The following is a 25,563-nucleotide window of genomic DNA, read 5'->3' on the forward strand; positions in this document are numbered from 1 at the left end:
GTTGAAATTACCGGAAAAATATCAGATTCACCCGGTTTTCCACATAGAATTGCTTACCTCATATCATGCATCTCAATTAATTCCTCATCCTCCTCCAAACCGACCACCTCCAGAATTGATTGATGATCGGGAAGAATTTGCTGTAGAAGAAGTACTAGATAGCCGATTTTTCCGAGGAAAGCTGCAATACTTAGTAAAATGGGAAGGATACCCGAAGGAAGAGTCATCTTGGGAGCCAGAAGAAAATTTGAAGAATGCCCCAATTTCTTTAGCAGAATTCCATAAGGAGAATCCCACAGCTGCAGCCGGAAAATACCGAAGAATCAAAGGCTCAGTACTGTTTACGGAAGATTTCAAACGATAGAGAGAAAAGAATATCCGACCTTCATTCGTTCGTGATGACACTCACCTTAGAGAGGGGGTAATGTCATGAGTACCTTTAACAAATCATTATTCTTTCCTAAATCTTCCTAAGCGCCAATACACAGTGCCTAAGTCAAACCCTAACCCTACCCTGAAAGCATCTATCATCCCTGAAATACCTTTAGCGCCCACGACACATGTCTTCAATGTGACTGATGAAGAAGACGAGTTCTTTGGTTGTGAATAGATTAGATTAGATATGATAAGATAAGATATGGTCATGTGATGCTTCTTTAATATTCTATGATGTTCTATGGTATGATTCCCTTTTCCTTTTTATGATTGGCTAGTAGTTGTATCTCAGTTTCAATCTCAGTTTCAATAGTTGTATATAGGTAGCACGTCTTGGTCGATAGTTCTTTAGTTCAAACCTCTTGTATCTACACTGTAGCAATCCAAGATGTACTTGCTCATCTTCTTCTCTGTTGTGATAACCTTAGTCTGAGTCCTAGTCTCTGCCCAACATTAATTCGTTATTGGGTTGTGACACATGTTGCAATATAGAAAGCAGCATAACGAAGAATCAACTGAATCAAAGCTCACCATTTTATACATGTGTTGGCAGAACAATCCATGAAGTCTTGACAGCTATTGTGAGGCCTCTTGGAGTACGGTATTTGCCTCGACTGTATGCAGGGTGCATTGTGGATAAAGCAATCGGTAAAGGTACAAACGGTCCCAGAGTCCAGACATCATAAATGATAGTACACGATTTTCAATGTATTATGTAAGCAACAAAAACGTAAATTGATCAGTCAAAGTACAGTACTCAGAACAAAATGTAGGCTTAAGTCCAAAACATGACAGGACATGCATGACGCACACCCGAGTTAGTGTAAGATACCATAATAAACATCATACACTGGAATACATCATACATATTACACTTCTCGGAGATCTCACCTGATTTCTTCTGCTTTGGCATGGGTAGAGATAGTGAAGCAACACATTTCAAGGTGTTGGAGGTATTAAGAATCACAGCAGATTTCTTGAGCATGGTCATGGCAGATTGGAGCTCCTCATCATCAGAAAGCTGATTGAGATGAGAGTTGAGTACGTGAAGAATGGTGTCAAATGTAACAGGGTGAACCATATTGTCCTTCAATGCTGCGCACCAATCTTTTACGAGGGGGATGAGAGGTTTGAAGTATGGGTGAAATTCATTCATGAGATGCTCTTCATCCAATGGGTTCGTGAAAAAGGTGACCTTGAAGGCAGCGCATGATGCCAGGTCAAGGCGGGTCCAGCGATTGAGTAATGAATTGGACATGTGCTCCTCACGGACTGTACCATTGGGACTGCTGAATTTGATGCAAACCCAAGCAAATATGAAGAAAAGAGATTTGAGGTCGTCAGAGTAATCTTGGACAACATGAGAAATAGGCAGCACCAAAGAATCCGAGGACATTTTTGGTGTTTTGGAGGCTGGAGCCTTCTTTGTCTGTTTTGATTTGCGCTTAAGTTTTGTCACCTGTTTTGTCTCAGCTTCCGCCTTCACCTGTTGCTGCATTATCGAAATCTGGCCAAGAAGCCTGCATGACATGAAGGGGACTGTGCCCTAGAAAATGAATCAATGTTTGAACTCAATATGAAAGGAATGAACTTACTGTACCACCAATGGGATATTTATTATCCACAGCAATACATAGTGTGAATTCCCAGTCAATAAGGAACCCCTTGCTCAGGTCTAAATCATCGAGGATCATTGCATTATTTAGACTGCAATCACAATGCAGAATCTTGTGCTTCTCCATCGCCATTTTCTGAACTAAAAGAAGAGACATTAATTCAACACTCTTGCACAACTTTGACTTGACACTTACTTATCACAATATCCCTTATTGCTTTCACCAACTCTTTCAGTGTTCAAAACATGTGGAGGGGGCGAGTGCATGGCTTCAAGACAAGGTGGACATGTGTGCGACTGGTGCCCTGGGTACTCTGATGTTCCTTTTGATGATAACTTCGAGTGTTGTTGATATTGCCTTCTGACATTGTGACGAGCCAATGATCAACTAGCTTTGGCGCCAGGAACACCTTTCATTAGTTTCAACATCTCTATCTCATTCAAGATGACATTGTCCTTCTTGCCAAGAACCCAGTGGTCCTTGACGATATAGTCTTCCTCGCCCAAACTGGTCAGATAGCAGATCGTTCCACAACCAATGAAGCCCCGGCTCGCAAACAAAATTCTTTTAATAACATACATGGTGTTCCCTACACGGATCTTGCCACAAGGTTCAGGTGAGTGCTCAGAGTGGGGAAATTGGGATGGATGGGGCGTGATGGAACATATGCTCTCTGTCAAGTCCTGGGGGATTTGGGATGTGAGGCTGAGAATGGGGGTGCTGGACACCATAGTGGGGTGCATTGGAGAGGGGGAGGGGGGATTCTTCTTCCAGTGTGAACACTCGAGTAGGTTCATCTGAGTTCCCTTTGGGTGAGTCCTTAGTTAATCATTCCTCAGAGTCAGAGCCATCGGAGATTTCAGATTCAAGATCATTGTCAGATGACAGGCTCTTGGCATCCGGCTCGGGTGGCAGTTCAACAAGGGATTTGGTGGATGCAAGAAGGTCTGCTGAAGTGCTATGTTGGGTGGGCATGTTCTTGATTGGGCGATAGTTGCGGATGGGTTTGGAAAGGGACAGCGAAACATGTTTTGTAAATGAGACTATCAAATCATACCTGACACATTCAAGGTTGCCGAAATTAATAACAGCAATGATATGAGAGAACAAGTCTGGTTGGCTGTATATATTGAAATGGGTAGAAACAGCACCACCGGAGTGATCATACATGAGGACTCTGAGATGTCGATATTGATCGGTAAGTGATAAGATGAGCACGAAGCACCTCCAGGGCTGTTCGCTCATCATGAGGTACACATGGGTGTCTGCAGCCTTCCCAAGCTGCGTTGTGGGCTTGTAAGTACTGTGTGTCAGCTCACCAGACACCCTGATATTTCCCCATTTTGCTGGGACATCATCAGATAGAATGAGGTCGGGTTTGCACTGGATCTTGCTACCAGGCAATGCCTTGTGGGCACTGGCTGCGCTCCATGTGTGAGTGGCATAACACTCCTTTTCTAGCAGGGGTTGTGATGCCAATAAGCAATGAGCAAGAGCATTCATAAACAAGGCAAAAATTTCTTTGTAAGTCACCCTCTCTGCAGCCTCTGGGTCCTGACTCGTGGGACTAGTACTACCACTGGGGCCCAAGTCTAAGTCGTTTCCAGGGGAGTCAACTGGAAGATCCCAGTTCCAAGTACTCATTTCAGTGTTGTATAGTGGCACCAGAGTATCCAGCGATAAGCTGTGGTATTGCAATCTGACATGTTTGTTGGGATGGTGAATTTTTTTGAGAGTAATTTTGAGTTCAGATACATGGGGGAGGGGGATTTGGAAAGGCTTGAAAATGTGAGATAGCAAGTGTCCTAGTGGTTGCAATGCCTCTGATGTGCCTTTGTGCATAACCAAACAATTGAGTTTGTCAGATGTGATTTTGTTCATGGTGTGGACATCGCTGATGTCGGGGATGGACATCAAGGAGGAAAGTTTGATGCCATTGTCAACCATCCTGAAAAAGAATGCATTTGTTTTTGGTGTATACTATGACAACGGTGGGATCGTCTGAGACAATGCTTATTATGTGCCACATAGCGCCTAGGAATGGATCTCAGTGTTCCAAGTGAACTAATAATAAAATGGCCTCTATCCAATAGCATTTATAGTATTCAGAATAGTGCATGAGGATACAAAAAAATGATGTATGATCTGCAAAGCTACATGGAAAGAGGGAAGAACGTGTTTTTATCCCAATATTTATTCAGCCAAAATTCTGAAGCATGCTCCATACTGTTATATGGGGTAAGATGATTGTCTGTGCTTGCACCAAAGCGAGGGACAATGTTGACAGGTGCCCTAAGCTGTGTAATTGGTATGACATCACCCACCCAAGTACCATTTGAACATTTTGCACATTTGAGTATGTGCAGTTGCGTACTCGGCTCACAATCATGTCCACCCTGTGAAACAATGTCGAAGCAATATACGTATGTGAGGAAGCGGTCCTTCCATGACCAATTTGTGCCAGTTTTTCCAATGGGATGCAGAATCAGCCAGATTTCACTGACAATGTGCCCTGAGATTTGATAATGAGACTAATTAGTATGGCAGGAGAGGAAAACATACCACAAAGACCATCGGTAGGCCATGAGCATCTCGCATCATTGTTAACAATGACCGGATCATATCGGCTGCATGTCCAGACAGCAGAAGGTGGTGAACAATTCAAGGTTTGGGCAGGCCGTATGATATGAATGTCATGAAAATTGGTATCCTGCAATTGAAGCTTGAACCAGACTTGGATTTTTTCAAATGGAAGTGAAGCAGTGGGTCCAGCTCTTTTAGCCCCCCCAATCATATGAACAAAATCCAGCCCATGAGCAGCTTCGTGACCAAGAAAGTCAGCAATGGCTGGTCGCAGGTCAGGAAGGCCAAACTTGAGAGCAGTGTCATCAACAGAAATGGATTTGATGGATGGGTCATATGCAAGATGAAATGATGTGTATCCGACAGAGAATGAGCACAATGGCACAGGGACTGTCCCCACCTCCCTGTCCTGGAGGAGCTTTGCGATTGCAAAGTAATTGGTGATGGGCGTTGTAGAAAGCTGATCTCTGCTGGGCTCAGCAGAAATCATACTACCTAGACAACAATTATTTAGGTAGATCTTAGCACGACCTATGCTGCTATACTTGCAGAGCAAGTGCGTTCGATCCTATAGGGGTTGCTAATTGGTATTAGTAGTAAAAATGTGTCAGTAATACAAATAACAAAATGTCCGATGGTGCGAAACGATGTCCGAAGGTACTGATCCAATGTCCGAAGCCAAAGTGCGATGTCCGAGATTTCGGACTTTCGGACTTCACGATAATAGGTCAGAAACTTTATAACGAGTGTCGGATTGCGAGCGGTATGCGCGAGTATAACGAATGATGGAGTATGACGGTGAACGAATGACGGAGTATGACGGTGAACGAATGACGGAGTATGACGGTGAACGAATGGTAATATTTCACAATGCAACTAAGAACTATGAGAATATTCTGGGTGATCCGCAGAGTCGGGAAACGGCTCCTAACTACTGGATGATGATTGCTACGGGTCACCACAGAGTATTTAAGTAAGTACATAGAAATTCAGAAACTACAGGCGAAGATAGTAGCGATATATTTCGGGACCAATGTCCTATGTAATAAGACACAAGGTGCTGCGGACATGTAATAATGCGGTCCGAATGTCAGAAAACATGCACAGAAATGACTACGCACCTAGTGAGGCTAGTTTGGATGGATAGGACACGGGATGGACAAGTGTGCGTGAAGTGCGATTGGCCGATGCGATGTCCGAAGGTCCAATGCACCAGATCCAATATGGAGTGGCTTGGACATGTGCGAAAGTGCGTCAGACATGTGCGCATATGTTTCGGGTGTTGACGTGAGTATGGAAATACGTGGTTTTGAGCCCAATACCGCAACCATCGCTACAGCATGAATGGCTGGGACATTTGATAGTCACAAGCAGCTCTGCTGGGATGTCATGATCATCGTCGACATTGAAATCAATGTTATCATCAACAGCATCAACATTGTCATCAACAGCATCATTGTGATCTGTATCAACCTGCTGCTTTGAGCCTGGCATGTTGTCCAGCAGGCTTGTGGCAAGTTCGAAGTGACGGCATTTATTAGTGCGGTCTAGATGACGACAGATTTGGGAATCATAATGGTTGTTGTTGGTCGAGCATGCAGGATCCTTGATTTCGGTAATGTGTGCATGTTCTGTAGTGTCAGCGGTCCATTGAATAATAACTCCACTGTTTCGGATACTTGGAACTATGCTCTGCATAAGCTCGATCTTTGGGATATACCAGTTGTCAATGACTCCACCACACTGCCTGCAATGAAATCTGCCAGCTATGATTGAATCTTTGTTGGCATAAAATTCATCGAGCGCTGTGGAAATGTGCTTGAGATCGTTGTTGTCAATCTGAAGTGCATCACCAAAATTTCCCATTTCAGCGATGGCATGCTAAGGTGACATCAGCCCTTATAAGGCCTCTAAGGGACGGCAGGAGTATCAGGTCACAGGGTCCGCTTATCTGGTCATACCTAGGTTCATTTTTTTTGCTAATGTGCTGCTCAACTGCTGATCAATCCTCAGCTGCTAGCCACATATCATGCTGATATGTCCTGCTAAGCCGATTTCATTATTCTATCTGGTCATCACACTGATATGTCATGCTAAACGGATGTCAATTTGCTATCATATTACATGGCATTAGCTACACGTAAGGTCCTAAGTGTACAGTAAAGCACATGCTGAGTTAAAACAGAGGAAAATTGCGGTCACAAACATGAGTAATCCCGGATCCTGGTAGTAGTACAACAATTGAGTAGGGAAGGAAATTGCAGTGAAAACGTTCATGTGAAGAGACAGCAAAGATGGCGAAGAGATGGACAGCATTGCGAACACATCAAGGCGAAGAGACATGAAGCTGAAATGAGATGGAATACCTGAAACGTGAATATCATACCAGTCAGCACAATGTAAGCAAAACATACTGTGACCTACAAAGATAAGTGATCATTCATTTCCTCTTGCGGCTCATCCTGGCCTTCTTCTTTAGTGCTGGTAGTGGCAACCCTACAGTCTTCCGAGCATGACCCCTCTTGGCTTTAGACTTTTGTGGGTGGGGTTCTTCGAGTTCATCAACTTCCTCAAGCTCACTAAGATCACTGGGTTCTTCAGTAGTGGCCGGTTCCTTGACAGCCACTGATGGCAGCGATTCCCAAGGGTTTGGGACCAAAGTGGGAGGTGGAATCTCGGGCTCAGGTGTCAGGTGGGGAATGGAAGTATCCGCGCTAGATGTGAACTCGTTAGAAGTAGTGAGAGGAGACGGACTCTTTGGTGGAGTAGGCAGGTCCTCTTTGGGACCAGAATCCGCAGGAGTCAAAGAAACCATCCACGCAGCAGCTTCATCTGCAAGCCTCTGCTCATACTGCTTCCGCATCAGAGCAAAGTCGTCATCGTCAATAGCATCAGAGGTGTTCATGGAAGATGAGGCACGAAGCCCAAGCTTGTTTTTGAACAATTTGCTACGAAGCTCAATGTTAGATACTGCTTATAACAGAAGTGATTACATACAGGTTCCAATGTTCATACAGTGCCTTTGCCCAGCTGGGGTCTGGAGCGTCGCGAATGGTCGAAATGATGCAATAGTAAGCATCACGATAGTTGTAAGTTCCATCAATCTCCTTCCACTTGTAAAGCGAACTGATCACGAAACAGCTCTATATAAAGACATTGAGAAGCATGAGTAATAAATCAAGAAACCTAAGGGTGTTGAATGACGTACCTGAATTACACCATACGCAATATTCTCTGCCTCAACTGTTGTCATACTATGAAGACAGGCATTACATGGACGTGTTCCAACGGATTCGCCATCTGCACTAAGAGCGGTGGAAGGGCCTGTGAAAAGATGCTTCATGACCTAAGATATGCACACATCATGAATGATCTGACGACAATCAAAGTAACAAAAGAACTCACTCGCTCAATAAGGTAACCTTCAAGTAGCCCCTTTTGAACTTGCTTTGGGTCGAAGTCTTCTCCCGGGATGTTACCAGAGTATACCATAGATGGCCATACCAAAGTGTGCATCTTGATCTCACCGCTTTGTAATTTATTGCGTGTACTAACAACCATTGTCAGCAATCAAACTGGAAGTGCTAAGTACATATCCCTGAGGATCTTTTGAATATTCAGCCAGGTACTTCACCGGACAGAGCATCCTGGTGAGTTGTGGGTGGTTAAGACCCATCCTTGCATGTGACTTGTGACTGTTAGCAGAAATGGAAAGTACCAGGTCTTTGTCGTCAGGGTCGGGCGCTGTGTATTTTCCGATGACAGGTTTCAGATGACTGGCATCCTCTGAACGAACTTGTCCGATGACAACTTGCATCTATAGATGATATTAGTGCACAAATGAGCACATATATGCTATATTACTCACCTCAGCAAGAAGTCCCTCGAGTTCGTGTTGCTTCTTCCTGTTGCCATTCACCAAGGTTAGCAAGTAAGGGGCTGCGGCAGTGATCTTCTTGTAGGTGTGCATTGTCCGTTCTTCTACATCCTTTGGGCTACAATGGTATTATCAGCAAAGACAATCATGATAATATGCCATATGTACACGTTTGACAAGATTGCCTCGCAATCAATCTTCGTTTCTTCATCCTCTACATGGTCACCCTTTTCCGCTGCATTGCGTTGCTCGATGAGGGGAGCAATTTGAAAGACATCTGCTAAATTGCAGAACAGGTCTACCCCCCATGGAATCCAACGTGCAGCTTGCAGGCATTGTTCCTGTGGGGTCATACCTTTCCTGTAAATAACATTAGGAAACAAGCATGAATCGGGCTTATGTACTTACTTTTTGTTTTTGTTGTCCGAGTTTGAGTTTTTACATTGTTGCTTCCTAAGACGGGAGTTGCATGTCAATGTATGCGCGTCAATAATGTAAATCCAACTTACTTTGTATGTTTCCAAGGTTTCTTCTCTTCAGTACCAGCATCTGATGATCCTCGTTTGCACTTGAGATGTGACTTCTTGGATTTCAGTTCTTTGGGTGTTGGAGAAGTCCTAGGCGGTGAAGTGGATGGCCCATGCATGGACTCGATCAAAATTGAGGAGTCGCTACCAGATGAAGAACTACTGGATGAGGACAGTGAACGATGTCAACGAGCCATGATGATAGCAGTAGGTAAGGGAATATCAGATGCCACATTCGCGATATGCGATATCACATAGTCTTTTATTTGGTCATGTTGACGCATCAATGATTTATTCTAAAATTACATGTGATCGCGTCTATGCGATATCTCAAAATCTATGTTGACGCGTCAAGTACAATGATTAATTCTACAATTACATGATTCTTGTGTACAGACTGCAAACTGAAATACTATGAAAGCAATGCGAGAGCAAAAAGAATGGTATAGCAAAATCTAAACTAAGTAGAGTCTGCAGTAACAGGAGCAGGGAGAGCTTGCAAGATATCTAGACCAGCAATGGAATCTTTATCCTCCACATCCCTGAAATGGTGGTGACGGACAGGTGGCCAAGCAATGCTACCGTTGAATTTATTTTTACGTGGTGGGGGGTTTTTGTGGACTCCGACTAGGCGCACTGGTTTTGCCTTGATGGTGTTAGTCCTATAGATCAAGTTGCATCAGTGTTATGATCAGACAAATATGAAAAAACCTTACCCAGGACTCTGAGACGTGATTTTGAGGCCTGTGAGATCTTCGGCGAGCTTGATGGTATCGGTTGCGAACCTGTAAATTTTGATGTTAGTACAACTCACTAGAACACTACCAAAGTTATCACATTTTTGTCCTCTTGTTCTCGTGATTGGTCAACGAGGTCCTGCAGATTAAGTTAGCGATCTTATTGCGAGAGGAGAACCAAATGATACTCACTTTTTCCTTTTCTGATTGCCTGCAATCAACAACTCTGCCTCGCTATCTGAAGACTCTTTATCTTTAATGTGAACCATCTTCACAGGATCTTTGAGGCAGATAATAAGTTTCTAGATCAAACTGTCAGTAAGTAACATGAAAAGATAGAGATTACATACCAATGGGCCCAGGTTCTCGGGGGTAAAATTAATCTCATAAGTCGGACAGCCAGTCAGGAGGTTCTCGATATCCATGACAATGACATTGTCATGGATAATGACCTTGTCAGCACCATTAACGATAACGTACTCAGATGCCATAGTATACGATTATAGAAAATAATGGTAGTAATAGAAAGATAAATACGCATTGAATACGCGTGGAATTCAAGTCGCGTTGCATCACCAGTATTTGCCGGCTGACTTTGAAAAGTCACGTGATGTTTGAAACCACAATTTCAAACTTGTTCTTTTTGCTTCTCCAGTTAGTACCACTGGGCGTCCGCTCACACCTGCCACCGATACATGCATTACGTGCAGCTCCACATTATGTGGACACTGTCGGCTGCTCAGGCGCTGACCTGTGAACGTCAGCTGTTAACTTGTGAGGCTTGGTCCCTGAGCACCAAGGGTGCCCTGGGAAGGCTCAAAATTTATTTTATGCTAATTGTATCTTTTATTATAGGTTGTCTTTGAATTATGCGTGCCTTCTCACATGCCCTCAGGTCTCAGTATCTCCCTCAGTCTGTGTCGAGGCTTCATGTGGGGGTCAACGGGTGCTCGGTGCGTCAGGATGCTCACAAGGTATCCTGCAAAGGCTGATGCCCTCGCACTTGCCCTAAGTGAAGCTTTGCGAGACTGGAGAACCACAAGCGCTCTCGACATGACGCTCGTGTGCAGTGTTCCTCTCTCACTGAGACCTCAAGCACTTCTAACACACCAGGCACTCCCTCCGAGATGCCTTCTCATACTCAGATGCCCTCTGCGTCTCCAGGCATCTCACGTTGCCCTACGCCATCGCCATCGCCAATTCTAGCACCGGATAGCATGACTCAACCCATTGCCTCATGGTGGGTATGGGTATGGGAGGCAGCAGCGAGTTAATGGGCGCGCTGGGTGATACCTATGCAGTGTATAACCCCTTCCCTGGCCCATACCACCCAGACTATCTCAGCCAGAATTGGGTACCACCCAGTATGGCTGGCATGAGTAGTGGCACCAACAAGGCTTTACTGTTCTCTGGAGTCGACAGCATCGATGGGGAAGTGGGTTCCAATGCGTCTTCATCTAACACGTCACCAAATTCCAGTACTGCCAGCAATGTTACTAACAACAGCACCAGTACTACTGCAAACGCCAACTCAGTATGTTGCCGCTCTTTCCACATTGTCTTTGGCTTCTGCTTTGTCTACGCTGTCCTTGGTTGCAGCACCACCGCATTCTTCTGCTGCGACACCGACACAACGCTCATACGCAGCATATTTGAATATCTTACTATTTACTATAGGTACTGATAACTATTTTTGTTTCTTATACATATATATTTGACCTCTACCATTCGCTCCAAGGCACCGCAAATTTCAGGACCTGCTGGGTGCTTCCCCTCCTGATCAGCATGGTGAACAATGAGAATCTCCATGTGAAAGATACGACACTCAGATGAATCTGCAAATCTTCTGTCACATGATCAACCACATCACTCATGCCAATTGCTGGAAATGGCTTCTGACGTCAGTCTCCACTCCTCCCCTGTGTACTGTACGCTATATCCAATATCAATTTCTAAATGATTGGTGTTGCAGTGTGATTCAATAAGCTTGGCACCTATGAACAGTGGATCACCGTATGATTCTTGAGCTTATCTTCCCCCAGGATTAGATCCGGCGACAGTCAACACTGAGTTTTGGTGTTTATAAAGACTGTGTCATGGCTAGGTAACTTATCACTTCCCTCACTGCTTTGTATCTTATCTCGTTCTAATTCTTAAATATGTCAGACTGTCCAACATGCCTTGGTTGTGGGAGGCAGTTTAAATCGACAAGGCAGCTATCATCGCATGCTGCGCAGTGCGGGCATAATATGTCTATTAAGCTGACCGACTCTATATATGAAAAGCCGAAAAAATGCAGGTCGGATAAGCACAGCAAGAAGACAAAACAGCTTTGCATTGAAGACTCAGATGAGATCATTCAGGATGCAATCCACCGTGTTTTCGCTGATGGCTGGGCTGATGCGCCTGATGATGACATACTTGTGTGTATTTCATTTATAACCTTTAATACAATTCACATAATGCTGTAGCAGGATAATGCTGTTGCTGGGCCATCACACATAGCTGATGATGATGTTCTACTCCCCGAACACAATGTGAGCATTTCCTTCTCGTCGACTACATTGTAATGTTGTTGATATGTATATTATTGCAGGCTGTGGACCCACCCCCTCCGGTTGTCTCACAACACTCTGGGCGCACAATTTGAATGCCACGCTGCTATGTTGATTACCTTCCTGGTTCAGCCATGCATCTTGCTCATATGCTGGGCACCAATCGCCAGTGGCGTAGGGACCAGCCTTGAGCTGCAGCCTCACAGCCAGTGGCCATCATCAGTAGTGTTGCCAATCACCCTCAGTCACCAAGCCCCAGTCCTAGCCTAGCACCGACCCTTGTGCCTTTCGAGACTGAGCCTGACAATATGGGTTTATATCATATTTATCCCACCCTTCCTACACTAGTTCCCACAGATGGCACCACTCTTGACACTGTGACCGATGCCCCTACTCTTGACTGCGGTCAACTGGGCCCAAAGTGCACCAAGCTTCTTGCTGGACTTGCGTCTATGGATGTGGGGATAGATGAACTGTTCAATGCATTCACCAATCCAATGTGTGGCCTTTTGATGGCATGGCAGTATTCTGGGACAGGTTTGAACTCTGCTGCGCACTTTGATCGCCTTGGTACGTTTCTTGATGATCCTCTCTTCTGCCAGAAAGATGCAGTTGGAATCACGCACACCCGTGAGTCGAAGCTGCTCGACAAATACTTGGATGACAAGTCCAATCCTTTCCAGGAGGAATATGGTTGGCGCGAGTCCACAGTCAGGATTCAGCTACTGAAGGAGAAGCAGAAATGGGCATCAGAGGATGATGCTCCTGAGTTGGAGATACCTGGCATATATCATCGCTCACTCGTTGACATCATCACAGCTGTTTTTGAGGACGATGTTTCCTGGACATTCAATATGACACCTTTCACTCAGTACTGGAAGGTCTCAGAGGAAAAGACCATCCAGGTCTTCTCAGAGGCTCACAGTTCCCCTACCATGCTCGAGGCGTATGAAGAAATCAATGCATTGCCACATGAACCTGACAACGGTCTTGAACGTGTGGTCGCCTCCCTCATGTTGTGGTCCAATGCGACTCATCTAACTAATTTTGGGGACGCTTCAATGTGGCCATTTTATTTGTTTTTTGGAAATCAGTCTAAATATACTTGAGGGAAGCCGACGTCCGGTGCATGTCACCATGTTGCCTATATACCAACTGTATGTCATCTCTACTACTACTACTACTACTACTACTGAACATTGGAGCTGAATATATTGAGATGGCTCCCGAGTGAATTCCAAGACATCTATATTGGCATGTTTGGGGAACCCTCGACAGACCAGACTTATACCTTCTGCAAGCGGGAGTTAATGCATGCTATCTGGACACTCCTCCTCAATGACAAGTTCATGGATGCTTATGAACATGGTATTGTTATCAAATGTTCAGACGGCATCACTCGTCGGGTTTTCCCTCGGTTTTTTACATATTCAGCTGACTATCCAGAAAAGTAGGTATCAGGCGCTAACCTTGTCATTGATTCTGACAGTATTTTCTAGAATTCTACTTGCAAGTATAAAATTTCTGGGCCAGTGCCCATGTCCGTGCTGTCTGGTGAAGAAGGCCGACGTTCCAAAGCTGGGAATGAAGTCCGATTTGAGACGCCGAGACAAGTTGCAGCGTATCGATGACCATCCATGACACCATATCATTGCAAGGGCTCGGTCACTCATATTCAAAAAGGGGGCTCCAGTTTCTGGCACCTGGGTGAACAACCTTTTGAACAATGAATCACTGGTGCCTACTCGAGTAAGTACATTCACCCGATCTTATTACTAGGCCTAATCACATCCTAGAACACATTCTCAGAGAAACTCGCCAAGTTTGGATTCAACCTGTTTGTCCTGTTTGTCGTGGACCTTCTTCATGAGTTTGAAATTGGAGTCTGGAAAGCAATCTTTACTCATCTCATGCGAATTCTGCATGCCGCAGTAGGGAATTCAGTTCAAGACCTTAATGAACGGTGAGTAATGATATACTGACATATCTACTCTGACCAACCCATTGCTAGGTATCGGATGGTTCCAACTTTCGGGTGTGGCACTATCCAGCATTTCCACAGTAATGCGTCGTCTATGAAGAAACTTGCTGCAAGAGACTTTGAAGATCTCCTTCAGGTACGTCTTATTGGATGCTTGTAAAATATGCTATAATATAATCGTGCAGTGCGCCCTCCCTGTATTTGAGGACCTTCTACCCAAAGAGCATAATTCGATTGTCCTCAACCTTCTCTTTGACTTAGCTGTATGGCATGGGTATGCGAAACTCCGGTTGCATACTGAAGACACTCTAGCTTTCTTTGACACTGTGACTGTGGTCCTAGGTCAGTCTGTACGAAAGTTTCTCAAGACGGCATGTGCGCACTATCACACCACTGAGCTCCCTCACGAATATGCTGCCCGTGGACAATGAGCTGCAGCCTTGGCAAGTCAGCAGAACATCAAGGATGAAAAGAAAAAGGCCACAAACTCAGTGGCGACTGGGCCAAAGTTTAAGAAGCTCAACCTTGAGACCTATAAGTATCATGCGCTCGGAGATTATCCTAACACGATATGGCGCATGGGAACCACTGATAATTTCTCTACTCAGCCGGTATATTTTTTTAGAAAAGAGAGGTTTTACATGCTGACACACATTGGTAGGGCAAATTGGAGCATCGGTCTCTTAAGTGTTGGTACCTGTTACAAGAACATCTAGACACTTGGGCCCCTACCATTTTTCTCCTCATCCTTCTGGTATCAGCCCTCGCATCATACCCTTACCCCGACCTCACCCTTGTTATCCTTGTCATCCTCGCATTCCCTTTCGCCCTCTACCTGTCACTTCAGCAGAGCCAGTACATCTGGCCGGATCCTTTTGCTGACGAAGCATACCCATGCTCCGTTCCACCACCTGACTGATCCTGTGGACAGTCCCCTTGCCCTTACCGTCCGGACGGTAACCTATGATATGATGCACGACGCATCCCCTGTGCCCTTTTCCCTTTCTTGATCTCTGACTCAGTGCGCAGTCGCACATGCGACTTATACTTAGCTCCGCAGCTGCATGGTCGTGCCCCTGCGCGTTTCACTTCTTATTTCAACCTTTGACTCACTTTCTTATCAAGCACGTTCTGGCTCACCCATGTCTCAACCCGAACGTGCCTTCCTCTTATGGTTATACCCTTTACCGATTGCCTCTCTTGGTAGTACGAGTTATCACCCACTAATACGCCTCCTGTCCTCTATATAAACTCGCTACCATGTACTATATTCCCTAACTTGAATCTACTTGGTTCTTGACCTCCTACTCTCACCAGAGTGATCCCTTCTGCCTAGCCAGCAGTCTATATTCTATCTTCTTATCTGCTCTTCGCGGATAAGCCTATAGTCTCGATCTTTACTCATCGACTTCATCGACGAGCAGAGCCCCTGTTAACTAGTCAGACTTCCGTCCTTCTAATTAACGACGATCTTACGATTAACCTTTGGGTGTCGTAAGCCTAGGCCGATATAGCTTATTGTCGAGCATCCGCTTGACATAAGCTACCCAATTTGGACATAGGCATCAAATCTTACTTGCCGAAGCTTCGCCAAGTAAGACCCCTAACCTTGGGCTAGCCCAAGGACGTCCTCGACCGTTGACGACACACGCTCTGTTTGAGCGTCGCCAACAGATACCATCCAAGTCGTAACAGTACCCTAGGACTCCAAAGAACAAGAAAACCACAGCCAAACACATGGCTCATCAGGAGGCATGACACCGACTTATGAAGAAGATTTTAAAATGATGTGAGCAGCTGGCAGAAGCAGCTGGCTGGCATAGAAGAAAACATCAATGCACTTCACCATCTGACCACTATCATATCTCACACTACCCGAAGGCATCATATGACCTCACTGCATGGCTGAGTGAGCTCGACGATGACCCAGCGACGGAGGTATGTGCTCTTATTATGCTAATATCATTTCTAATCTACTGTGGTAGAATTTTATTCCATGATTGAAAGACCATATTCTAGGCCGCCTGCGAGGGATCAAATACTCAGGTGATGAACACAAGTTTACTGATGAAGATCGGGACCAGGTCATATTTGCAAACAACTGACTGCATGAACATGGAGTGCTACAGGTGAACTATACGACATACGACCTTCGAAGAGAACAAGATACTATCAACCCTCGAACTCGTGCTGACATCATGGTCCTCTCTCATGAAAATGATGATGAACGCCACCCATATTGGTATGCACGGGTCATTCAAATTTTTCACTTAGATGTTTGGTATTATGGCAACAAGAACATGTCGACATCGAAACCACAGCAGATGCATGTGCTTTTTGTACGCTGGTTTGGGCGTAATGTTACATTCAAGGGTGGCTGGTCTGCCAAGCGCTTGCATAGGCTTGGATTTTTCATGAGCGAGGATCCTGGATGTTTTGGATTTCTAGATCCCAATCAAGTGATTCGTGGGGTCCATCTCATTCCTGCATTTGCACATAATCACACAGATCACCACATGGGACCCTCATTTGTCTGTCGCGAGGAGGATGGTGACACAGACTGGCGGTATTTTTATGTCAATATGTATGTCTTTTTTACTTCTATCTACTCAAAATTCTAACTACTGTACAAGGTTTGTAGACAGAGATATGTTTATGCGGTTTTGTGGTGGAGATGTTGGCCATAAAGTCACATGGGAATGGGATCAATTTTTGCAGAGCGACGGAGCCCCTGTGAATGTCCCTGCCAACGAGGAAGAATGGGATGATGTTGATATGGATGCTAGGGAGGATAGCAAGGAAGATAGTGAGGCCGACAGTGAGGAAGAGGAGAGTGAATTAGATGAAGGTGATGACGAGGAAGATGGGGAAGATGAAGATGACCCAGACGATAGAGTAGAGGCTGATTCAGATGAGGAACTTGACGATGATGTGCTTGCACGAGAGGGTTATGGTGCACTTTAATTATATTACTCAACAATATACTACACATGGGATAGATAATGTCATAGCAGACCAAGATAAACATTAGCTACTCGCTGTCAGGTTAACATACAGCTTAATATGACATTGTGCAAATGCTATGTAGTTTAGCATGACACAGAGTCAACGATCATGATGTGGCATGTCTGAGAAGCGCTGTGGCGCAGCCACAACCCAAATCAGGTAATTTCTGGTTTGTGGACTTTTGGTGATGTGACTGCACGAGATAACGAAAGTCCAACAGAGCTCGGATGGCAGTGATCACAGCACAAGGTGCTGCGTCTGCACTAACTGCAATAATCAAGTGTTAGATGTCACACTGAGCACGGCCGATAACCTGTTTGAGCTTTGAAATGCCACTGTGAAAATGGCGAAATCCTGTGTCTTCGAGGTTCATTCCGACACGACAAATGGATAGATTTTGTACTACTGGTATACTTGGAGGAATAGAACGTGCTTGGATAGATTCTGATGGCGAGACTGAGTGTGAGCTTTTGGGCGAGAGCGCGCAGCGCTTTCCGGCCCCGAGGAGTGCAACCTAAGAGAAAAAGGAGGTGAGCTGCGATTCCCAAACGTTAGGAGTTCGTTGATGCATCCAGCGAAACTCACAGTTGCCTTGGATACCCCACATTTTAGGAGACGGGCGTGAAATACTCACATGTTTCGTCTTTTGGTTACTTCCGGTGCTTAACCTCCACGAACTGGGGGTAAGGTGTAGCGAAGAAACTGGTCCTGCAAGGATGGGACAGCCTGCATGTAGGGCGCCAGTATTTGGGCATAGCGGCGAAGATACTTGAGAAAAGTGTCGCTTGCCCAGCGTCCTTTGACTTTGACGACATCGAAAGGGATGTTTCGAAGGAGATATTCGAGGGTGGATCCTATGCGGATGCCATGTCCCTGTAATGGTTCTCGCCCTGCTGCTCTGGTTGCCGCCGCTAGCCTTTGCGTGAGTTTCGTCTTTGTCAGCGGCCTATGTGAGTTCTTGTGGCAGTACGAAAAAAGAGCGCAGTTGGCGGGGGGCTCGTTGACGGCCATGTGATTCAGAAAAGCTGCTTCAGGGTCCGAGTGTCCTGATTGCTTGGCCCAGTGCACATCCTCTCCTTCTAATGATGTCTTTGTGCGAGGCAAGTGAAAGTTCTTGGTGAGAAGGTTCTGTCGATCACGGACGTCTGTCATGTTGGCAGGAGTTATGTGCAGCTTGGGGTCAAAGGCATCTAGGCGTGGGACAGTGAACTCTCCGGCCCTCGCTGTAGCGTAGAACGCCGTGGTTAGACAGGCGAAGACGGCGGCATCCAGGTGGTCTGATAGATTGAGTTGTTCTCGAATGGCTATGATGAGTTCGACTGTGTAAGGTTCTCGCTTGCTGCGCTTGGCTGTCGAGGGGGTCATGGATAAGCTTGCTTTGAGAAGGGTGTCAATTTCCATGTCGTTTAGTGCCCATAATACCCCGTGTAAAACGTGCCATGCACGGACACCATAAACGTAGTTGGATATAGTCTTCCCAGAATAGTGTCCTGCCATGCATGATATAAATGACGAAATTAGGATGTGGTTTGCTGGGGCTCTCTGGTTCTCTGGGATGCTTTTGCTGTCGCAGAAGACGTGGAAGATGAGTAGTCCAGATCCATACGACTCGCGGGTTCCTTCTGCGTATCCGTGGACCATGACCTCTCGAATATGTTCGATGTCGGATGGGGTTAGAGGTAGGATCTGTCCCTGCGCATCTCTTGTTGATCGCGGGGATACGGGTTGCCATAGATACAGCCTGTCCTTTGCTGCACAGTGTGGGCGTAGAGGTGATGGTATTGGACTTAGGTCGCTGTTATAGGCTGCGACGGTGTGTGTTGGAGGTTAATTGTCCCACTTTGGCGTGGGGATTGACTTACAAGCTTTGCGATGTTTGGAAGAGTGCTTCCCCTCTTCGCTCGAGTTCACGGTTGATGGATGCACGGTGCTCGTACTCGTCGTTTCCGAGCTTTTCGACCATTGTCGGAAACGGTTGGTGCGTGCCGAAGGCACTGGCTCCATGGATGACGTGGGAGGTGAGATCACTGGTGGAGACATTGGAAATAAATGCTTGCAATTCTCTTGGGATTGGAATTTGGGGGAGCCTTTCAGATGCGGGGGGATATATCCCGCACGAGGGGCTGTCGGCAGGATTTTCTTTGCTTGGGACATATCGAGTAAGTATTGTACACTCGGCACTGGCAGCGAGTGCATGAATCTGCTTGAAGACTTCATTGCAGGCCCGATTTCTACTGCATCCTTTCCACCACCCTTCGACAACACCCCGATTGTCACCGTAGACCTTGAAATGAGTTCCAGGGGGAGCAACCTTGGTGATGGTCCGAACGAGGAGTTCGAAACCCAATGCTCTCTGCCCAACCGATGTCACGCCCATCTCTCTGCCAACTGGATGAGAGTTTCCATGCCTGCCATCGCCCGTTGATGACAATTCCGACTCCGTGGCCAGAGCTAGCATCCGAATAGGCAAGGGGATCATGGACAATGCAGGGTCCTGGTATTGGGCGGGCAATGTAGCTGGGACTAAGAGCTGATTTCCACCACTCAATGTCTTCCGGTGTGTTACGAGGGGAGGTTCGGGGCATGTGTGGGTGGTCTTTAAATATGCCCAGCATGCTTTCCAAGCTGGTGAGGTAAGCTCGTCCAATCGGAATAATGAGGCATGCGTGTGATAGCTTCCTGTACAGCTTTTGGACCTCGTGGAGGGTGTGTGTCCGCTTCAATTGCCATATGGTGATAGCTTCGAGGTATTTTGTCTGCTTCTGGCTTGACAACGCCACGGTATGTTTGGTAATGTCCCAAACAAATCCAATGAAAAGCGGCTTGGAGCTAAAAGGATGGTCTTTTGATATTTCCCAGATGATTCCCAGTAAGGAAGAATAGAAATCAATGTCGTCGAAGCAGTATGTATATTGCGAGTCCTCGAAGGATCGTGGGGATCGATCAGATAAGTCCTGAAGGGGGAACAGCATGTCTTCATCGAATTCTTCGATGTTGTCATTTGGCAGGGTTGCCCCTTTATACCATTTGCGGCCGCCATCAATGATGACTCCTCCGTTCTTCTCAATTTCATGTGCTGAACGTAAGCGATGTCTATTGAATTCTTCGATGTACTCTGTCCTAATACGAAAAAACAAGTGGTCATCAACCCATTTAGATATGGGGCCAATACCTTTGCCACGTAGGATGTCAGCACCCGCATCTGCCACATTTCCGTAAATTCCTGCAGAGGGGCTGAATCTGAAGCAGAGGGCAGTATCAATTGCAAATGTGTCGTCACCCGGTAGGCGTATGGCCAGGCCAGGCCATTGTGAGTGGTGGAGGGGAATCGTTCGGTATGCCTCCGCAACGTCAAGAACGGCTCCTTGCGAGCCAGGAGGTAGGCTCCAGATTGCTTGACAAATAATGGGAAAAGTCCCGTAGGTACATGGGAATAGGTCAGAGTCGACCCTAGAATTAATTGATCTGATGGAAGGTAATGGACGAATAGGGAATGAAAGGTTTTGTACCAGGCGGAATTTGCCTGGTTTGCCTGGTTTGAGAACAAGGGATAAGGGAGATGTTTGAAATTCGCCGATGATGGACTTGAGTTCTTCAGCGCTGAACGGGCCGATGAATCGGCCTTTGGAGAATTCACGATCGATGATGTTCCAGAATGCGTCCACATTCTCGTCAAGGGTGGAGCTGTTAGCGGGTGCGTATGTACATGTGATTGGAGGAATGCCTCCCGAAAAACCACTGACGAGGCATCTAGGTATAGATGGGTATCTACTAAGGAGATTTGTCTCTTTGAGGAGACGTTGCCATTCATTGGCATTGTAAGGGGTGCATGCCTCATGCTTTCTCGACTTGAGAGCATTTCTGCGCTCCATGGTCTTTTTCTCCGCAGCCTGAACATTCGTGAGATGATTCGTGGTTTTGGGCTGCACAGCTCTCGGGACGTTGCCATTTGTAGCATAGTGGGAGTCCTTGGGGGTTGACAATGCAACCGTCTTGTGCTCGACGGCAGTGGGCACTGGACCCATCCCAGAGGTTGCTGGAGTTGCAGTGACGGATGTCGTGTGCGAAACGGCCCAGACATACAGCGCAGGCTGAACGGCCGCAGGAGCCTGCGCTGCGAGAAAAACCCTCGCGACGTTGCTTGTCCCGGGTATTGTCTGGTGAGGATGATCTGCCTTTCTGGGCCTCTCCTCCTGCGAACAGGTGAGCGTGAGCGTGAGTTACGGTTCCGGTGATTGTTGCTACGTGTGTCACGGTAGCTCGATTTTCGGGAATTGCTTTGGTAGGATGAGTCCTTGCTCTAAGGCTGTGTGTTGAGTGAATACACCATCCACGTGAGCATGTGTGCAGGCATCCACGGGAGTGACATCATAGGCATCCGCGGGAGTGACATCGCGGGCATCCACGTACGTGGGTTGTGGGTGGGAGTAGAAGTAGGTATGTAGGTAGAACAGTTGTGTGGTTAGCTGGTGTTTTTATGGGGAGTTCGATACATACCAAGGGCAGGGTTCGGGATCGCACTTTGTCCCAGAGTTCTTCATTGATCGTGCGTAAGAGAGTCTCATTAAGGTTTCCAATGTTGAAACCTTCATCTCGCTTCAAGTAGTCGTGCCAATCGTGGCGTACTCTCGAAGCATAGTTAAGGATAACCATGTCACCAATGTCGCTGTGGTTGCGAATCGCATGGTTTTCGAGGCGCCAGAAGAAAAGCGAGAGGGAATCAATGTGGGTTTGGGGCCATTTGGCCTGGCTGATTTGGACGAGGAACATGTTCTTTGCTCGTAAGAATACTGAGAAAGGCAAATCGTGGTCTGCTAACGCTGCCCTCGAGGCTTTGAAGGCTGAAGCTGGGCGAATGGTGAGCTGATCGTCCACCTTGGTCAGACCGTAGTCGTCTGCGATAGATCTCGAGGTTTTTAGGGCTTCCTTGCATCCATCCGGAGAAAAGTACCATAATTCTATGTATTCAAAATTTGTGAGCTTTTGAACTGCGTATTGGGAGGGGCGGGGAGCTAGGAAGTCTCCTACTGTCGAGGTTTCCTCGAATCCATTCATTTTCGGTTTTTTCTTCTCTGCTTCTGCACGTTCCTTCTGTGCTTCTTCCTCTCGTATGACACGTTCTGCTTCTTCCTGTGCTTCGCGAGCTCTTTCAGGCATTGGCAACCGCTAGCTGCTTCATTCTCTTGCTGTTGTTCCCAAGCGAGGATTCTCTCTTCGTGGCCTGCGTTCCAGGTGTCTACGAGGCGGTCTATGACCTCCTGTTCTGTTCATCCCGTAGCTGTTATTAAGTCGGTGCAGATACCAGTGTAGAGTGGGCCCGCGTAGTCCGGGCATGTTTCAGTTGTTGGGTCGACCATGATAGTTATTGGGTAGGTATAGAGTGATTTAGTTCTTAAAGTTTTTATGGAGGGTTTTGATATAGAAAAAGAAATACGAGGAGGAGAATGAATTACACAGCGATGAACGATGGTCGCGGCACGGAAACAAGAAGTGGTGCCGCACCTTTCATTCGCTCGAAGACCTTACTCTATTCTTTCATTCGTGCCTCGTTACATAATAGATTCCCAAATGGGCTGTAACACAGAAAAGCAAAAATTGAGCTCTGTGTCCCCGACTGTGCAAATGAGCCACTTCACATCATGGTCATAGAACTCCCGATGGATGTGGTGAAGAGTCTTGGGAGTGAAAAAATGGGATGGTTCAGAAAGGACCCAATCCTCAAAGAATGGTTCAGATATGCTGTTTAAGCGAAACTTCTGAGCTTCACGAAAAAATACTTCAATATTGTCAGGATCAGCCTTTGTTTGGATGACATGCAGCTGGGCAAGTGTAGTTGATTTGGTATGAGGCTTGTGGTGGAAAGGTCTCCAAATTGCTTGTACATCGCCATAGTGACTGGGGAGGTTTTCCCACCAACAGTAGCCAGCATCATGGCCTCTGGAGTGTCGATGATATAGCTTATGAGCAGCGTGAAGCAGTATCGACTGTGCCCAACAGGATCAGACAACATAACTCCTTTGCAAGTGGCCTGCTTGAGGGGAAGCAGTACAATATTTAGGCATTCATGAATAAGGCAATCCTCAAGCACGCCTCACATACATTTTTTTTTATACATAAATTTTGAAACAGGGAGGAGGGCGGTAAGAACGAAGGCATTAGATGATGATTTGAGCTGGGTGGACATGTGAATATTGGTGAGGCTGATGAGGAGGGGATGTGTGACTCTGTCACCTACCATCATAGAGATATTGGTCTTGTCAGATGACGAGATTGTCCCAAGGAGCATTCACCTCTTGGCAGGGCTGACTGTTTGAAAATGAGTAAGTACAGCGACTCACAGAAATAAAGAAAAACGCACATACATGTTCCATGCGTCATCAGCAGTCATCTATTCAGAGTACATGCAGCACAGTCGCTGCACAGTAGCATACACCCTGCAAGGTGTAAAATCTATCTGATCATGAAAGAAAGGGTGATTTAGAATGCTTGCGAGACAGTCCAGGGGATCGCACCAATACAAGATGACAGGTGATTTTGTGGGATGCGCAGTAGGGATTACTTGGGACAACCAGGGAGGACCGCTGGGCAGCATTTCCGCTCGACCACGTAGTTCCTTGGCTGAGCAAAAAGACAAGGGGAGACTCTTGATCTGAATAAGACAATTGTCAGAACTGTGAATGGAATAAAAGAATTAAAACTGACCATCTCGAGTGAAAGAAAACTATTGATCTTTGCCATGCTCAACCGCGAACATAGCAGCCAGGAGGCAACCTCCCAGTCTTTTCGGCCACTAAATGGGTAATAATGGTTTGTTACATAATACACATTGTTCTGGTCGGAATGAAACAAGTCGAGGAAAGTGCGTCCCCTGCCATGTGTTTGAGAGGGTTGGGGATGCCAGTCAATGAAGTCCAAGTGAGTCAGCATTTCCTCCCCATGGACTTGACCATCACCCTCATCACTACCTTGAAATACCTCATCCCAGCCTGCGAATCCAGGCCTGTCATCTTGAGGCTCCATGTCAACATCAGGAATATTTGGTGCATTGTTGATATCCACGGGGTTGGTAGTATGAATGGATGCTGAGCACAAGCGTATGAGATCCTGTAGCCAGGTGTTACAACCAGAGCAAGGCTGGCTCATATGTCGAGCAACAGCACCGTGGTCTTTGAAGCTGTCTTTGCTGCACAAAGGACACTGGTATGACATAGTATTAGTACTGTCAGGTATGCATACAATTGTTAGAATGTCAAGTTACATTCTCAGAATCAATAAAGTGCTTTTCAACACGCCATGTCAACCAGTGCAGTCCATCTCAATATTAGTGATATCCCATCAACTTCACATTGCCCTCTTCACTTACATGCAAACACTAATACTCTGTGTCAATCTGGTCATGGCATTTCTGACTTGTATGAAGTAGTAGATGCTATCAGGTCAATGGTGAGTAACACATACCTTCCATGGTGAACAATACTCGTTAACATTTTTACAGGTGATCAATGATGTCGATGATCTTGAAGTGAACCTCGTCATGGACCTCGCAAGGGCCAGATGGGATGTATTCAATGTGGAGAAGGTGCTTGCTGACTGCATGGTCTGTGAACATGAAGTCATGGCAAATCTCTCGAAGCACAAATCCGACATTTCAAAGCAAAAACTCACCAAGGCAGACATAGGAATAGGCCACATGCGGATCGCATTTAAAAAAACATGGGTTTTCTCATCATGGACCCATGCCAAGTTTGCAAGGTAAGTTCTTCCAATTACATACTATACCTCACAGCACTGCTAATATTACATGTTTAGAATCATTGGGATGCCATCACATCATGGTCCAGCTAGATTGACCTTGAATCGCATCTATTTACTACCATTATACCACCTATATGTACATAGATACAACTTCAAATGTAATGTGGGATAGCTCTGTTGTTTTATTGTAATATGATGATCTTGCATGCACACTTGGTGTGCATTTGAATTAAATTGCTCCAACTCAAGTTGTTTGGACTTAGCGAAAATTTTGAGCATTGAAATTGAATCATATTGAAGTACTACTACTACTGGGATATACAGTATATAATTTGAAATGTGCTGCAAAGTGCTGCAGGCCATATAGAACTGTATAACTGGATACCTTGTGGTCTGAGTGAGCTGAGACATTGGGAGAACTGTGGAAGTCTGTGGCTGGCTGCATAAGACCCCAGATTTTGTGCTCGCTGTGGGAAAAGTTGTAGTTTACT

The 25,563-nt window shown here is 46.0% G+C and overlaps 10 protein-coding genes across 10 annotated transcripts; 3 read left to right on the top strand and 7 right to left on the bottom strand.

The window, feature by feature from the left end:
* Positions 1-1,011: 1,011 nt before the first annotated feature.
* EDB93DRAFT_1101442 (uncharacterized protein) lies at positions 1,012-2,317 on the bottom strand (the record flags this gene model as incomplete). Its single annotated transcript, XM_041447099.1, has 4 exons — positions 1,012-1,049; positions 1,327-1,981; positions 2,031-2,142; positions 2,247-2,317. The coding sequence occupies 4 exons, from the start codon at positions 2,315-2,317 to the stop codon at positions 1,012-1,014; spliced, it is 876 nt and encodes a 291-aa protein (XP_041310893.1).
* Positions 2,318-2,879: 562 nt separating this feature from the next.
* Positions 2,880-3,998, bottom strand: EDB93DRAFT_1247266 (uncharacterized protein; the record flags this gene model as incomplete). Its single annotated transcript, XM_041452567.1, has 1 exon — positions 2,880-3,998. The coding sequence occupies one exon, from the start codon at positions 3,996-3,998 to the stop codon at positions 2,880-2,882; it is 1,119 nt and encodes a 372-aa protein (XP_041310894.1).
* A 206-nt stretch (positions 3,999-4,204) lies between these two features.
* Positions 4,205-5,124, bottom strand: EDB93DRAFT_1247267 (uncharacterized protein; the record flags this gene model as incomplete). The annotated part of the gene is made up of 2 exons (XM_041452568.1): positions 4,205-4,563; positions 4,614-5,124. The coding sequence occupies 2 exons, from the start codon at positions 5,122-5,124 to the stop codon at positions 4,205-4,207; spliced, it is 870 nt and encodes a 289-aa protein (XP_041310895.1).
* Positions 5,125-7,941: 2,817 nt separating this feature from the next.
* EDB93DRAFT_1062754 (uncharacterized protein) lies at positions 7,942-8,837 on the bottom strand (the record flags this gene model as incomplete). Its single annotated transcript, XM_041444857.1, has 5 exons — positions 7,942-7,980; positions 8,040-8,184; positions 8,264-8,451; positions 8,503-8,629; positions 8,680-8,837. Coding segments are annotated over 5 exons (657 nt in total), but the record flags the coding sequence as incomplete, so codon positions are not given.
* A 661-nt stretch (positions 8,838-9,498) lies between these two features.
* On the bottom strand, positions 9,499-10,266 carry EDB93DRAFT_1101445 (uncharacterized protein; the record flags this gene model as incomplete). The annotated part of the gene is made up of 5 exons (XM_041447100.1): positions 9,499-9,700; positions 9,755-9,823; positions 9,876-9,914; positions 9,968-10,077; positions 10,126-10,266. 5 exons carry the CDS (start codon positions 10,264-10,266, stop codon positions 9,499-9,501), a joined length of 561 nt encoding a protein of 186 aa, XP_041310897.1.
* Positions 10,267-10,660: 394 nt separating this feature from the next.
* On the top strand, positions 10,661-12,425 carry EDB93DRAFT_1310501 (uncharacterized protein; the record flags this gene model as incomplete). The annotated part of the gene is made up of 6 exons (XM_041454813.1): positions 10,661-10,728; positions 10,794-11,044; positions 11,077-11,309; positions 12,061-12,198; positions 12,247-12,312; positions 12,372-12,425. The coding sequence occupies 6 exons, from the start codon at positions 10,661-10,663 to the stop codon at positions 12,423-12,425; spliced, it is 810 nt and encodes a 269-aa protein (XP_041310898.1).
* A 180-nt stretch (positions 12,426-12,605) lies between these two features.
* EDB93DRAFT_1056645 (uncharacterized protein) lies at positions 12,606-12,950 on the top strand (the record flags this gene model as incomplete). Its single annotated transcript, XM_041444763.1, has 1 exon — positions 12,606-12,950. A coding segment is annotated over one exon (345 nt), but the record flags the coding sequence as incomplete, so codon positions are not given.
* Positions 12,951-21,685: 8,735 nt separating this feature from the next.
* Positions 21,686-22,474, bottom strand: EDB93DRAFT_1079506 (uncharacterized protein; the record flags this gene model as incomplete). Its single annotated transcript, XM_041445464.1, has 1 exon — positions 21,686-22,474. The coding sequence occupies one exon, from the start codon at positions 22,472-22,474 to the stop codon at positions 21,686-21,688; it is 789 nt and encodes a 262-aa protein (XP_041310900.1).
* Positions 22,475-23,756: 1,282 nt separating this feature from the next.
* Positions 23,757-24,127, bottom strand: EDB93DRAFT_1056450 (uncharacterized protein; the record flags this gene model as incomplete). The annotated part of the gene is made up of 2 exons (XM_041444760.1): positions 23,757-23,966; positions 24,020-24,127. Coding segments are annotated over 2 exons (318 nt in total), but the record flags the coding sequence as incomplete, so codon positions are not given.
* A 483-nt stretch (positions 24,128-24,610) lies between these two features.
* Positions 24,611-25,073, top strand: EDB93DRAFT_1247275 (uncharacterized protein; the record flags this gene model as incomplete). Its single annotated transcript, XM_041452569.1, has 2 exons — positions 24,611-24,760; positions 24,813-25,073. The coding sequence occupies 2 exons, from the start codon at positions 24,611-24,613 to the stop codon at positions 25,071-25,073; spliced, it is 411 nt and encodes a 136-aa protein (XP_041310902.1).
* Between the last annotated feature and the right edge of the window lie 490 nt (positions 25,074-25,563).

The sequence above is a fragment of the Suillus bovinus genome, assembly GCF_016758785.1.
Source record: "Suillus bovinus strain UH-Sbo-P2 chromosome Unknown EDB93scaffold_9, whole genome shotgun sequence".
Classification (NCBI taxonomy): Eukaryota; Fungi; Basidiomycota; class Agaricomycetes; order Boletales; family Suillaceae; genus Suillus; species Suillus bovinus.